The sequence below is a fragment of the Falco biarmicus genome, chromosome 2 (assembly GCF_023638135.1).
Source record: "Falco biarmicus isolate bFalBia1 chromosome 2, bFalBia1.pri, whole genome shotgun sequence".
NCBI lineage: Eukaryota > Metazoa > Chordata > Aves > Falconiformes > Falconidae > Falco > Falco biarmicus.
In genome coordinates this window covers 66,445,589-66,460,550 of record NC_079289.1, presented here as the reverse complement: position 1 = coordinate 66,460,550, position 14,962 = coordinate 66,445,589, and the positions used below count along the sequence as shown (strand labels likewise).

At 46.3% G+C, this 14,962-nt stretch overlaps 1 protein-coding gene across 4 annotated transcripts in view; it reads left to right on the top strand.

Moving 5' to 3' along the window:
• The window catches only part of LIMS1 (LIM zinc finger domain containing 1), a 76,455-nt gene that overhangs the window by 21,790 nt on the left and 39,703 nt on the right, over positions 1-14,962 (top strand). Inside the window, exon 1 of one of the 4 annotated variants that reach the window (XM_056328683.1) lies at positions 10,600-10,659. The exons of 2 other annotated variants lie outside the window; for them this stretch is intronic. In XM_056328683.1, coding sequence (XP_056184658.1) covers positions 10,607-10,659 — 53 coding nt within the window. In that variant the 5' untranslated portion in view covers positions 10,600-10,606. Of the gene's footprint in view, positions 1-10,599; positions 10,660-10,975; positions 11,269-14,962 lie in introns of those variants that run through there. One more of the 4 variants, XM_056328686.1, reaches the window with a different exon arrangement.

Sequence of the window (14,962 nt, the reverse complement as noted above, 5' to 3'; positions counted from 1 at the left end):
AGGGAAGCAGACAGTGGAGGACTGATATGTAAAAGGTTAGTCATCTGGGGAGCAGGTCCGTGCCTTGATATCCCCTTCTTCCTACCTAAAATAAGCAAAATCAGGTGAAACTGCAGTGTGTTTAGTATTTCACAGGAGGAACTGCAGACAAACAAAAAAGCACTGATGGTAAATTAATTCAATATGATTTATTATTCAGTACTAAGCAGTAGGGTGATTGAACTTGAACTTGATTTATAATGAAAGTAGTTCTGCTTCCCCTTAACAATTGCTTTTGTTACAGCCAGCAGGATGGAGTAGTACCTTGGGTTATCCTGCAGATATGAGTGTCCTGCTTTGCTGTAAGGTGTGCCCATTTTTCAAGGGGAAAAAGAAGAGTGAAATAATGGTGCCAGCTTGGAAAGTTATTGCATAGCTACTCTTACATAAAGAAGAATTATTTGCAAGAGCTTTAAAATATGTGCAATATGTGTTCTGACTTTCTACAAACTGGTGCTCTTAGGAGTTGCTGATATTAATTATGCCAGAGCTTTATGCTTCTAAGGTCAAACACAAGACTTTAATGTGAGTGATTACAGATAAGTTGTTACTTTTTTTTTTTAATCTTCTGAAAGGTATCCTTTTGCTCCTTACCTGCTTAAACATGCAGCACACACTTCTGCCTCTCTGCTACTGCACTTAATGCTGCACCTTCTCCCTGCGCTACTATAAAAGCACAGTAAGTGCCTGAATAAGCCAGTGGGTGAGAGTGCTGAGGAAGGAGAGGTGAGGAAGGACTGGCAATCTACCTGGGTGATGGAAGGGGAGCTGGATGAGATGCCTGGGTGACTTCTGCAAGTGCATGACCCCAGTGCTGTTGACCTGCAGGGGTGGAGGAGTTCTTGAGGGTCACTGCACTGACATGCAAGACAGACGTGTGGACTAGAAAGGGTTGTCCTGTGAATAGACGTACTTCAGGCTATTATGGCTTATAAGTCTTTGCACTCTTCATTTTCTGTGACTCCCAAAATAGGGTGGGAAAAGGGCAGAAGAGAAAAGCAGTGTGGTAGGTGAGGTGGGATGTTGAATGGTGAGCACAGAAGTCAGTGCTACACATAGGTGGTAATAATTTCTGTTGCTTGTGTAGTATGCAAATATGCCAACCAGTATGTAATAAAAAACTTCAAGGCAGCTTCATGTTGAAACAAAGATTTATTCAAACTGGGGACCCAGCTGATAATGTGAATGAAGTCCAATAATCAAAACAGTTATTCTTAGGTAGGATATTTGAATTGGAGAGCCTGCAGTCTCTCTCTGAGTCTTTAAAGTACTTTTCAGTCTTGTGAGAGATTATATTGAGAACACTTGAAATTTTGAAGAGTGACTCACTGTATTTTCCCCTCCAAACAATTAAGCCATTTCAGTGAGCTCATTTTCACTAGTCTGATATGTAGCAACTTGTTTTTCCCTCTGCTGCTGCCTAAATTTATTCCTTTAGTAGTGTTGTTAAATGTGAACCTTTTTAATGACTTTTTTTTTTTTTGTTAATGCTGCGGTCAATCAGTAACCCTGGGGTTCATCAGTGCATGGAGGATTGCCACAGGTAACATAATTCTGTTAATCTGGACATTGAGCAAATAGCTCTAGAAAGAAGTTCAGTTTTGCAGCGAGTAGGTTTTTCTGAGTTTTCCCTCAGACTGGGGCAGCCATTTATGCCCCAGCTTTCTCTTCTCTGTGGTCCAGCCCTGACTGGGTGGGCAAGTCCAGGCAGGCATTATCTTGGCTGATCATTCAGCCAGAAAACCCTGAGGTGGCTCTGAGATTCGAAGACGAAGTAAATGTCCCCTGATATAGTGGGTGCATGGACTTTCTTTACAAGCTGAGCCACTGCTGTCGTCTTGCAAAGGCTGGGGAGTAGGGCAAGCCCTTGCAGTGGCCTGGTGAGACACTGGCAAGCAAAAGTTACTTGATATCAGTGGGAGGAGAGGGGGAAAGGCATAATTCATATCCTCACTCCTGATGGGAGACAGTGGGGTGCAAAAGGGAGGGAGGTGAGACAGGAGGGAGGCAGAGGCTCAGAGGGAGTCAGGGCAGCCAGCTGGCCCTGGATCCATGGCAGCACGTGTCGGAGGGAGACCCCTGGTCCGCTGCCAGCAAGTTTGGGAGAAAAGCAGGAGGAAAGCAGCTACTGATGGTGTCAGAGTGCTAGTCAGAGTCTGACTGCTGAGTGCTCTTCAAAGGGCTGGCGCCTGTAAGAATGAAGGGTTGGGCCTTATCTCATTTCCCCTTTAATGTAACCCCAGGGATGGGGGAGATGATTAATGAAACCCTGGCAGTGAATGGAGCCAAAACCAGGCTGAAATGTTTAAATAATTTCTCACAGGAGATTTGTCTTTTGGTCCTTTTGTACCATTCGACAGGCCTAACCTTCCAGTTTGCACGTTGTTTATTTTCTCCTGGCTGTCACTGTTCTTGTTTAATCCTTAAAGATAATGGTATGCAGTAATAATGGTGAGGAAGAATGCTTTTCTTAACATTCACATCAAGCATAGTGTGATACCATTTCTGTAATATTTTGGCTTAATACTATGCGCGTGGTGCCAGCAGTAGTACTGAATTGTTCACAGACTGCTGTAATGCTCATAAGGCATGCTTTTTCAGAGCTCACGTAAGAGGCCTCAGAAGACGTGCAGAAGAGGGAACATTGTATTTATATTTGAAAATGGTGGCAAAAATAGGCTGCTAGAGAATTAAAGCTCAGTCAGCCTAACTTTGATCCCTAGCAAGGCATGAATGCAACTAACAGTCAATATACAAGCACTTACAGAGCAGTACAGCATTAAAAAAGCTGTGTGGATTTCTAAGAACAGATAGTTTCAAAGCAGCCAATTTTCCAACTCTGACAGATGAGCATGCCATGTAAACAGAAGGGAGGGAATAAATGAGGTGTATCTGCTGATGCCCTCTTGCACAAAATTTTATAAGCAAACAAGAGGCTCTAAAATTAGAGCCATGGTGATTAACTTCTTTGGAACACAAGCCTTGCAGCTTCTCTTTCTTCAAGTATCGGCCCATCCACTCTTGCCACTGGTTTGTTGCTGTCCTACCTTCCTTTATCATCCTCTTGCGAGATGTATTAGTTCAGACTCAATGCTAGTTTTCACTGCTGCTGGCCTTGTTCAAGAAAAGCATATAGCAGTTTGGAAGTGATAGTCTAGGTCAAATTGCCAGAAGGGGGGTGTGCAGCTGCTTGAAAAGAAGCATTTGGGTAGGAATTCTTCACAGAGCCACCAACAGGATGGACACGGACACACACCCCCCACCCCTGGACCTTCTTGACAGCACCGTGCAGGAGTTCCTCTTTTCCCACTTGCATTGAATAACTTGATCAGTGATATGGATGCTGGAGCTGAAAGTTAGCTTAGGAAGTTTGTGGGTGTCCTTGACTTGGAGGAACCTCGAGGGGCATAGGAGTTGAATTGAAAATTATTGTGGCAGGCGGGAGAGAGGGTCCACGATGAAGAAGTTGAAATTTCACAAAGTGCTAAGAGTTGTACGCATGAAGGAGAATTCAAATGGATGTGGGCTGGGCCATCTGGAGGATGTATTGAAAAGATTTAGCATGTCTTGTTATGTGCTTGCACAGAGCTTATTTTGGAAATGTTGTTTGTAAAATATAAAGAGGGGTTGACCTAGTTTTTTGTTGTTTTTTTTTTAAGAGACTGTGTATTCATTACTGGAAAAGCCTAAGAGCCGTTGTCCTGCCAGAGGAGGATAACAGAGAGGCCTTGTTAAATCAACAATGTACTTGAAGATTGGAAAGAGTGCAGCAGCCACTAGCTGGTGCGTGCTGCTTTACTGAAACGTAACAGGGTTGTGTCCATGGAAGGCAAATCTATTTCGGTTGTTAATATGTCTGTAGTCTCTGTAAGTGAAATAGGAGGAATATGATAGCCCTACCCAGGAATTAAGATCACTTTTTTCTCCAAAACAGCATTTCCTCCTTCTGTGCTCTTATGCCAGAAAGGGCATGGCTACAGAGAAGTAGGTAGGGGAAACAAGAGATCGCCAGAATAGGACCTGTGCCCTGACATATTCTTGATGATTGTGTGTCAGTTTGGGATGAGAAGTGCCCGCGGCTGTGCTGTCTGCATGCAGCAGGGTATTCGCATCTCCCCACATATTAGGGTGCAGGCTGCGTGGAACCATCCAGCCATGCTGGGCAATATTTAGCCCTTCTGTTTGTCTTCCCCCATCATGGGAACTGCAGAGGAGGCGGCTGGGGAGAACGGCAGGGATGATGTCTTCCCTTTCTGGCCATGAGGATCCTGGAGTTGGGATCTGGTCATTGTGGCTTTGGACTCTGCAGATGAGATTATAACAGTAACCAGGACCATGGGCAGACTCAAAATAGATGAACATTAATGTCTTTGGGATTCAAAAAGTAACCAGCATGTAATGTTTATTGTTTTGGAGCAGATTCCATTGTTTAACTGCTAAACAAGAGGAATGCCATTTCGCTTCTCCCAGCAGTACGCTGGCAGAAAGGTCAAGCCCTTCTGCTGTTACTCCTAAGCACATTAGAGGAGAGGAAGCTTTTGACGGCTCCCAGCATCAAATACTTCCCCTGATCAGCTGCTGCGACTCCAGTCCCACAGTGCAGTAGGTGTGCCATCAGCCTGTGCCTGGTACTCCGAGTCCCTGTGGTCTGCTCCTGCTCTGCTCAGATGGCAGATGCCACCAGGCTCAGGAGAGGACACTCGGCAAGGAGAGCGGGTCTAGCAGTGGAGCTGGTGTTCCCCATGACTTGGCGAGGGGCCCTCAGCCAAGCAGTGCAGTTCATCCCAGAGTATCGCTCCAGGCCTGGCCCGGGTGTAGCGATAGCACAATTTCAAAAGTTGTGTTTAAATATTGCAGTGTGTTCAAGAGGAGAGAAATGGCTGTCAGTCCTCTTGCCAGTTGGGAGTAGGAGACATTTTTAATGGTGCCGTTTCTTAGAATTATAAAACGGTTTGGGTTGGAAGGGACCTTCAAAAGTCATCTGGTCCGACCCCTCGGCACAGAGCAGGGACGCCTGCCCCTGCTCAGGTTGCTCAGAGCCCCGTCCAGCCTGGCCTTGAATGTTTGCAGGGATGGGGCATCTACTACCTCTGCAGGCAGCCTGTGCCAGTGTCTCAGCACCCACATCGTGAAGAAGTTCCTCCTCATTTGAACGGCTGCCATTTTGACTTCTTGCCTGAGCCTGAGTCAGGCAGGTTGGGAGGTCCGGCTTTGATTTCAGCGGATTTTCTGCTAGCCTTCCGTCACCCGTTCTTAGCGGCTTGGCGTGGCCGCTTGGATGACGCTGAAAGGAAGGACTGCAGGGGAAACCCCGGGGGCTTTCTGTCCGGGGGGGTCCCCCCTCTCCTTCTCTCGAACGGCTGCGCCGGTACGGCTTGGTGATTTGTGGGGAGCGGGCGGGCCCGGCGGGCCGTGAGGCGGCGGCTGCGGCTGAGGGACGGCGGCTCCCCCTGCCGGTGGGAGCGCGGCGGGACGGCGGGCTAAGCCGGCTCCCCGGCGTGGGTCCGGGGCACGGCCCCCGGGGCAGCCCGCGGCTGCAGGCGGGGCCTCCCCCTGCGGGGCCGCATCTCCCGCCGGCGGGCGGCGGTGGCTGCGGGCGGGGCCGCTGCAGGAGCTGTTTAGGAGCGTTCGGCGTGAGGGGCAGGGGGCCGTGGCTCTGCACCGCCCCTGAGCCGGGCGTTTTACCCGGCTGGGTCTTCGCAGGGGGACGCGCGCAGTTCGCATGCGGGTGCCTTCTGAAATGTACGAGGGCCGCCTTCTAATTGCCAGTGCTTTACTGATAGCGGCTCATTGGGAGAGATGATTGCAGACCTGGACAAGGCTGGGATCTAAGCGTCCTGAAAAGACGACAAACAAAGTTTTCGCAAAGTTCCCCTCTCTTCCAGTGCACCCGTGCCCATGGCCTGCTCCCCCCCACTCCCGCGCCCCCCCCCCTGCTCCCCAGCCCGCAGGGTGTCTGCCAGTCCCGTGGCCCTCATCCCCGCGCAGGGCACCCGCGCTGAGGGAACATGGCACTTCTGCTGAAATGGAGAGATCAGAGTCACAGGAAGGTCAGGGTTGGAAGGCATCTCTGCAGATCACCCAGTCCAAGCCCCTGCTACAGCAGGGTCACCCACAGCAGGTTGCACAGAGTCGTGTCCAGGTGGGTTTGAATGTCCCCAGAGAAGGAGGCTGCACAGCCCCTCTGGGCAGCCTGTCCCAGGGCTCCGTCACCCTCAAGGTGTTTTTCCTCACGTTCAGGTGGAACTCCCTGTGTTGCAGTTTGTGCCCGTTGCCCCTTGTCCTGTCACTGGACACCACTGAAAAGAGCCTGTCCCCATCCTCCTGACACTCGCCCTTAAGATATTTGTATGCATTGGTAAGATCCCCTCTCAGTCTTCTCTTCTCCACGCTAAGCAGGCCCATCTCCCTCAGCCTTTCCTCACAAGGGAGATGCTCCATTCCCTCATCACCCCTCCACTGGACCCTCCCCAGTAGTTCCCTGTCCCTCTGGAACTGGGGAGCCCAGCACCGGGCACAGCACTCCAGGTGCGGCCTCACCAGGGCAGAGCAGAGGGGGAGGATCACCTCCCTCGACCTGCTGGCCACGCTGCTCCTCATGCACCCCAGGGTGCCATTGGCCTTGGCCATGGGGACACACTGCTGGCTCGTGGTCAATTTGGGGTCCACCAGAACTCCCTAGTCCTTGTCTGTAGAGCTGCCTTCCAGCAGGTTAGCCCCCAGCCTGTACTGGTGCATGGGGTTGTTCCTCCCCAGGTGCCGGACCTTACACTTTTGCCTTTGTTGAACTTCAGTGAAGGTTCCTCTCTGCCCAACGAGAGTCGGCCGTTCAGGTCTCACTGAATGGCAGCGCAGCCACTCCTCCCGGTTCGGTATCATCCACAAACTTGCTGAGGGCACACTCTGTCCCTTCACCCAGGTCACTGATGAATAAGTTGAACAGGACTGGGCCCAGTACTGACCCCTGGGGAACAGCACTAGCTGCAGGCCTCTGGCTGGACTCTGTGGTGCTGGTCACAACTGCCTGAGCTCTGCCATTCAACCTGTTCTTAATCCACCGTCCGCTCATCTAACACACGCTTCCAGAGTTTACATATGATGCTTCTTGCAAGTTGCTCCCTTATGCTGGGTATGGGGCTCACGGGTCCTTTGCTCTGTACTAGTTGCATTCACTAACCTACCCCCCAAACCCGAGTCTTACGCTGGTTTGGCAGGCTGTGTAGGCCAGGAGAGGGCTCTCATGAGGCACAGGAGATGGCCTAAAGCCCATGCAACATGTTCCTTGGGGCTGGGGTGGAGTGAGAGGGGGAGGGAGTGTGGTGGTGGAGGAAGGAGTAGCGTCAGAAGGAGAGAAAAGGAAGTAGACTTTGCCCTTTCAGTGATGGTGAGCTTCTAGATCAGCTCAGTCATCTCATGTATACACCCTCAGTGAACTGGAACAGCTGAGGCATGTGTACGTATTTCCTTCTGCTTATTTTGCTCCAGGAATGGTGATCTCACAGGGTGGCAAGGCAGACAGCTGCAGGGTATGACTGTCTGGCTTCTCCTCCAGCTCCTGGCAATGCGGGCACCTCAAAGATCTTCTTGTGGAGGGTTACACAAGCTGCCTGAAGCAGAGAGGACGCAGACCTGGCCAGGAGCTGCAAAGTGTTAAGCAGCCTGGAGCAGCCCTGGGGATCTGTCTCCACCCATATGCTGCTGTTCTGGTTCATGGTGGCCTGCTAGAGGAGCAAAGAAGAATACTGTGGGGAATGTGGGTCTGAAGCAATGGTTCCTTCCCACAGTCAACCTTTGCTTGACACCACTGATCTAATTTCATGCCTAGCCCAGGTCCAGTTCATTCTCTTCTACCTCAGGAGCTTCATCATCACTGTAAAGCCACAGCTGCTTATCCCATCTTCTGCTGGTGCTGGAAGCCCTGGTGCCAGAATCAAGCTGATAGGCTTGCTTTGTTCACAGGTTTTCTTTTAGCACAGCCCTTTTAGAAAACGGATTGGTGATACAGTAGGGCCAACTACTGCAAAGTGAACAAAATTACAAAACATAGTTTAGCCAAGCCAAACTGGTTAATAAATGGCTCAGACGTGCTTTAAAAAGTGTTAATTGAAGAGTTAATGCTTGTTTTCCTAGTTACCTTTTAACAGATGCTTATTGGCATTCTTTGTGAAGTCTTGCAGCTTTTACAGTTATCATGAATCAGCAAACTGCCCTTGTCTTCCTATAAAAGTGAAACTGCTGGCATATGAGTAATATATGAAATAACATGCATTGCAATAGCAAGCAAGGCCTCTCTTTGATTCTGTATGGAAGTGGTTTATTGTGATTTTCTTCATCTTTGAGAACAAACTGCTGTTACATTGACATTTGCTACCTTATTTTGAGAGACAAAGCTGTAGTGCATTCTTTCTCCTAGGTTAGCAACTATCCAATGATAAGTTTAATGCAACTTTGCTGCTGCTTTTGTACTTGAAGGGCCTTTGCAGGAGAGAAGTTGTTCAAATGAGGAAGTGCTATGCGATAGTATGGGAAACAGCAGCTTGGAAAGATAACTTACATTGTTAATTTGCCCACAGAAAAGGGTTAGCGGTAATGTTAAGTGGCCTGGAGACAGAAAGAAGGAGCAAGAAGCAGTATGTAGAGAGATGTGGTGGATAGGGGAAAGTAAAAAGAGACTCATTAAATGAGGCCCCTCATAGCATTATTTGGTGAAAGCAGGTAAGAAAGATTAATGAGATGCATGTGCATTATCTGCCAAAAATCTCATAAGAAGGCAAGGTCTTGTGCACCAGACTTCACCAAGATGCATTGAATTTTGCAGATGAACACATAACAGTGCACTAAGTACAGTTTAAAATATCTGAATAGAGAATATCTCTGTATTGCTTTTAGGGTCACTGTTGAATGCCAGCACAAATGTTATGTCTGAAGGCAGCACATCAGTTTCTCCATTAAATGCTGCTATAGTTCTGGGGCTGGCTCTACTTAGTTTCACAGTTTGGGAGCATGGAGGGCAACCAGTCATGTTTTCACATGATGTATTTGCTTTTTAAATTATGTTTGTCCATAAACAGACAAATTAATAAATAACCTTCTGAGTGACCAAGAAAAAAAAATACCCATTTTCTTGAATTCTTGTGTAAATTTTATAAACATACTTTGTAACCATTAGTGTCAATGAGTGGTAAAATAGTGTTATGAGGGTTAGATATTTGCAATTAAAACTGTTAAACCTGTAAAAACTTTTTGGCTTGCTCTGTCCAAGCCAATATGTACCTGGAAGAAAGCTGCCTTTAAATGGATTGCACAATATATAAAAACTATACTTTTATTTTTCTGTAACAGTAGCAAGCCAAAAGGCAGGTTATTATGAGCATGCAGTAGAAAATGCTGGTGGGTAGATTTGCTCTTGTAAGTGGCCTGGAGCCATACTGCTGTACGAACAGAGCTGGGGACAAGTTCTGCCTGCAGGCATGCCCTGCATGTCCCCTGTGGAGGTCATGTTGAGGCCTTGTTTCTCTGTCCCCGTCACTGGCAGTGAGCGAGGTTTTAAGCTCCACTTGATACAGCTCTGTGCAGCGAGTGGCAGGGGAACATTGTCGATCTGGAGGATATTGCTGCTTTAAGCTGCAAAGGATTGCCTGGGGCCTTTGAGGCATGCAGGGGATCCAGATTGCTTTAGGAAAACTGACTTTGAGCCTCTGTCCGCAAGAGAGAGACACAGCTCAACTCTTGCTTGGTTGTGCAGGTCGATCACCCTAACCTTCTCTAGGAGGTGGTGGTGATTTTCTGTTCCCAGTTAGTCCTTGCCTTGTGCTGAGGTTGTCAGAGATGGCAGTGGTCTTCCAGGAGATGGAGAGTGAAACTGGCTGTCTTTGTCTCAGAAAAGAAGAGGACTGGAGGGTTTTCCCTCCTTTCTCAACAGGTGGGAAGGTGGGGAGAGAGGGTCTTCCTTCTCCCCTTGGCATTGACAGAAGTGCTTGTGGTGGTATAAGGTGGCCCTGTGCAGTAGGGACCTGGGACCCTGTCATGCTTGTTGACATGTCTGGGGTTAGGCACACAGGGTTGTTGCCTGTTCCTTTTCTCTTTGTCCCTAGAATAACACTGTAAAAAACCAGAAGTTAATGTATACCTCCAGAGGGACTGAAGTTGTCACAGTCATCTTTAGTCGCTGGAATATCAGGAAATGTATAGGATGAAAACACCTCAGTGATCCCAAGAAGTGGTTCCACAGCTGTTGGCTGTTCCCTCTCCATGTTTTGTACTTTTGTCATTTAAAAAATAGCGATGGTATAACTAAAGCTGAACCCTTTCTTGTGGGATAGAGGATTTGCTTCTTTCTTTCTCCTTGATGGTTTTGAGATGGAGAATTGTCGTGACACAATTTGAGGAGCTGAACTGTGAGCTTTGATGGACATTCCCTGTTCTTTACAGCATCAAATTTTTACAGGGGAAAGAAGGAAGTGGTTTGCCAAGTCACTTTTTGTTTTTTAAAAAAATTTTATCACAACTACCAGTCATAACCACAAAAATAACATGTGAACAGTGAGTATTCAGTGTAAAGCTATATATGGGAAAGGCTGTTCATTGTGAACCTGCTGCCAGGGAGGCTACACGGTGCTGGTAAGTGTCCACCCAGTCACTCGGGCTGAGGTCTGTCTGTCATGTCTGCCTCAGTGCATGTTGTTCTGCTTTCCAAGCTGGCAGCTTGGCAACTAATTCTACAGTCTTTTAGCCATTCTTGGGGAAGTTCTAACAAACAGGAGCCACACATGGGAATGGTGATAAATAGAGTTAGGAAGAGGATGGATAATAGTTTTGCTTGCTAGGTTTTATTACTACTAAAAGCGAGCGGCACTGGTAACAGAGCTTTGAGAAAAGTCCTTCATCGTTCTTGAAATGTGTAAAGGAGCCCTGGTATTCCCAGTAGTTTTTTATCCATTGCCATTCTGGAGTGTTTTTAGGGACACTATTTTGTCCCCACCCAGAACAGAAGATTCATGGTCGGTTTGAAGATGACTCATTGCTGATGGGGTTTTTTGAGCAATGGGATAATTGGCGGTGGCTGAGGAAGAGGGCACTGCGACAAAGTAATTGAACCTGAAAGTGTAATTCCAGTGGAAGGAATAGTTTTGTCCCACCTGTTACAGGAATTTTATCACTTTTGATACGATTTGAGGGAGTCTTGTGTTCAGAAGTTGGTCACTCTTCCAGTGAAGCAAACCTTTTACGGTAGGGCAGCTGTACTTTTTTGATTTAAGGTTTTTGCTCTAATTTAAGAATCTTAAGTGTGTTTTTCATGTGCTTTAAAATATTATGAAAAGTCCATGTGAAATCATATTTTTATTTTTTGTGCTGAATCCAGAGGTAATTTTTGCAGCATTGGGGAGGGTGGTGGTGTTTCTGTTTTACATTATTCTGAATTTCCAGGATTAATTAGTTTCATTTTTTTTCGCACTGTGAATTTCTTTCTCAGTGTGGATTTTTTTCTGCATGGATATGGATTACAAGTTTTAATAACTTTAAAATGAAAATGCCTACACTTAAAGGTATTTTTTTTGAGTGGCTGAAAATTGCACTTTGCCTGTGTTTCTTAAGTGTTTACATGTATTCAGCTTCATTTTTGTAGACACGTGAGCTACTTTGTATGTTCTGCTTTAGAGAGTACCTTAGTTCTTACAGTAGAAAACATCATACTACTAGTCTCTGTCCTTCTAAAGGTGATCATCTCACAGGAACCACTGCTTTCTACCTTTCCTGGAAATGGTGGTCAGAGTATAGGACCACTTTTTAGCATATCTGGTCTCCTGTGCTATCTCAAGTGTTTTCTCTGTGCCCTCACTGCTTCACTTTCTTTCCTTTGTTTCCCCTACCTTGTTTTTTGGCAGTAGGAGCCATTTGAGGTGGCTGTATGGTACGTTCACAGATGTACAGTCAGGATCAGTGCTTCCTCAGGGCTGTTAAATTGACTGTCCTTCACCATTCGGCTCATTGTTCTTACAAGCAACAGCATTTAAAGCCTCCAGTACCCTCTCAGGAGCTCAGGGTTGGGTTGTTCTTCCAAAACCCCAGCACTCACAGCCTTAAAGTAGTGTCACCTGCTACTTTGGTGGTCATATTTGGTTGTGCGCAATGTGGTGGTGGTGCCTTCAAAGCATGTGCACATTTTCAGGGTCACCAGCATCTCTTCCATCCTTCTCATGGGGAGCATGCCATTTTCTCCCCTTGGCAATTTAATTTAATTTCAGTGTAAAGAACACAAAACCTTGATAAGAGGCTTTTTTTTCTCTACTTGTAATGTAGTGTTAGTAATTTGAAAATTATTTGTGAGATGGAAAACAAAGGGGCCAGGAGAATAATTGCTGGGCAGTCAACAGAATAAGCAGTTTATAGGCTGCTGTGGCTTTGTTTGCATTGATTTAATCCTGATGAGTGATGTTTTGGACAAAAATGAGGACTTCCTAATGGTCCTTATATTCCTTCAGTGGAAAGGCAGAGTCAGCCTGAGGCCTGTTTTGAGATATCCCACTAGATGTTCAGCAAAACCAGGTCTCAGTGGTTGCCTGTCTGGAACAGCTTTGTCAGCCTTTCTGCAGCCCTGGAAGGGCTTGCTGGCTTTCAGGGCACAAACTGGCTGTCAGAGCAGGTAATTCCACAGGGTATCTGGGGCAGCAGTTCTCTGGGCAGGTTTTTTTTTTCACTTTCCACCCATTTTCAGGTTCGCTTCTGTCTTTGTCTTTGTCTTGGGGGCTTCCTCAGTCTTTTGTGTCATCTGCTGGGGGACTTTCAGTTGCCCAGTAAGCCAGCTGGCACCAGGGGCTTTTTACCCCAATTTCCAAAGGCATTTTATCCCATTACAGTGAAGTAAACATCCTGAATATATATACAGTAGTAGGATGCAAGTCACCTTGTTTAAAGATAGGACTTTCTAATTTTCTTTTTCAGACTTAGCATCTTCATGCATCATAAACAAAGTGCTTAAATGTAAAAAGTATATTTCTGACTCTGTTTGAAAATCTCATAAGGGAAGAAGCTTTTAATCCCAAGACTAAAAATTATTCTGAAGGGAATGTCCCATATCTAGATATGCAGATTGGGAATTGCATGTATTTTTCTACATGTTCTAGGCTATGAAGATTAACCTAAACTCTGAATTTGGTGGCTTCAAACCCTCCCTTCCCCCATCTTTTTGGTTTCTTTTTTTTTTTTTCCGTTTTCTTTTTTCTCTTTTTAAAGATGTTTATGCCATGGAGTTCAGGGTCCATTTGATTAATTGTACCTATCTTAAAGATTCAACTGCTTGCCAGCATGCTTATCACTCTTTTTTTTTTTTTAAAGAGGGTTATGTATAAATGGCAGGACAAAATTGATTCATGCTGTGTCACATGGATTCTTCTTTGCACAGCTACTCAAGCATTGATTATCCACTGATGAACAGCATACATTTCTAGCTATAATGCTAACCTGTATCTTCAGCTGCTGGTCTGTCGTTCTTCTCTGCTCTCAGCTAAGCCCCAGTCTGAATTATTAAAATATACGCGGGTTAATGCATACCTCTCTCTGGCTGTAGAGGGAAATACTGGCATTGAGAAATAAGGCAGCATTTTCCCGGTAGAGGGAGGTATTGTAAAGCTCAGCTAAAGTAGGATTCCACTTGCTGGAGAAAAATGTGCCTTTGCAGGGTGTTTTTTCCCTGAATTTTAGGAATTCATGGGGCAGCGTGTGTAGAGAGCTTGGAGGAGGCAGCCAAGAGACCTTGCCTCACTCAGGTAGCCAGAACGTTTTCCCATGCTTGCTTTTATATTTTTTCTATTATTATTGGAATAGAATAGTTGGAATGAGAGCAGGGACCTCTGCCTTGCCTCACCAAAACTCATGGGCTGCCTGCAGTGGAGGTGGAAATGCCTTTGGTTCTGCCAGGACAAGGAGGGACCCCATGCTCAGCACAGCAGCTCCTTGCCTTCCCTCTGCCCCCTGAAACCCCAAAGGACTTTGGTGGGTTGAGTGTGTCACTGCTCTGAAGGATGCAGAGCACACCGTTATGTAGGTTTTTTACTTTACATTGTATGGCAGGGGCATGAATCCATAGAAGAGATTTAAAAAACCCCAGCAACTACCTTAAACTGTGGCAAACATGCTTGGTCAGCTAGAGCATGGACATAAATCCAAAGCACTGCTTTGTGGTGTCTAGGTATATAGTTCAAGTGCCTCAGTACTTAACCTAATCTGCAGATTAAATGTGTGTGCTTCAGGATTGATTGCTGAGTGGAAGAAGCAGATGTTGGAGTCACATTAGACAAGGAAGGAAACATGTAGATAGTTAATTACTTAACTCCTTGAATCAACAGTTTAGGCTCCCTTGAAGCTTTGAAATTTTTTTTTCAAGGTTTGCATCCTTAGATTTGTGGCTTGATTTCTCTCTGCTCATTTCCTTTTATCACCGCCTGCCCTAGCGGGGACCCAAGGCACAGTATGCTATTCCCCAACACCCAAACCCATCTGTGGGGACTCGCCTCAGCAGCCTAATTCAGAGAGGCATAAAGCTTCATTTGTGGTTGGCACATCAGTTGGGTGCTTCGGTGGTTCTGGCAAAACTGCTGGAAGGGTTATTGCCACCTTCTTTCACTTGTTCCAGTGAGTCCTGTGCATTCCCACTGATGTACAAGCCTTTACCTTGGCTTTAAAAAGTGATTCTCTTCAAACCTTGTGAGAAACAGTAGAAAACCAATGTTCCTGGACACGTTTCTCTGGAGACTCATCCCTGTGATAAGCTGGGTGAGCGATGAAAGATGGAGAAACATGCTCCTCCATTGCAGTCACCTTTTAACTGTGTGCATGCTATTGATATTCCTATACTGTTCTTATAACACTCTCCTGATTATTTTTTTGACTGTTTATGCTGCCCTGAAAACAGCTTTTTCTATCA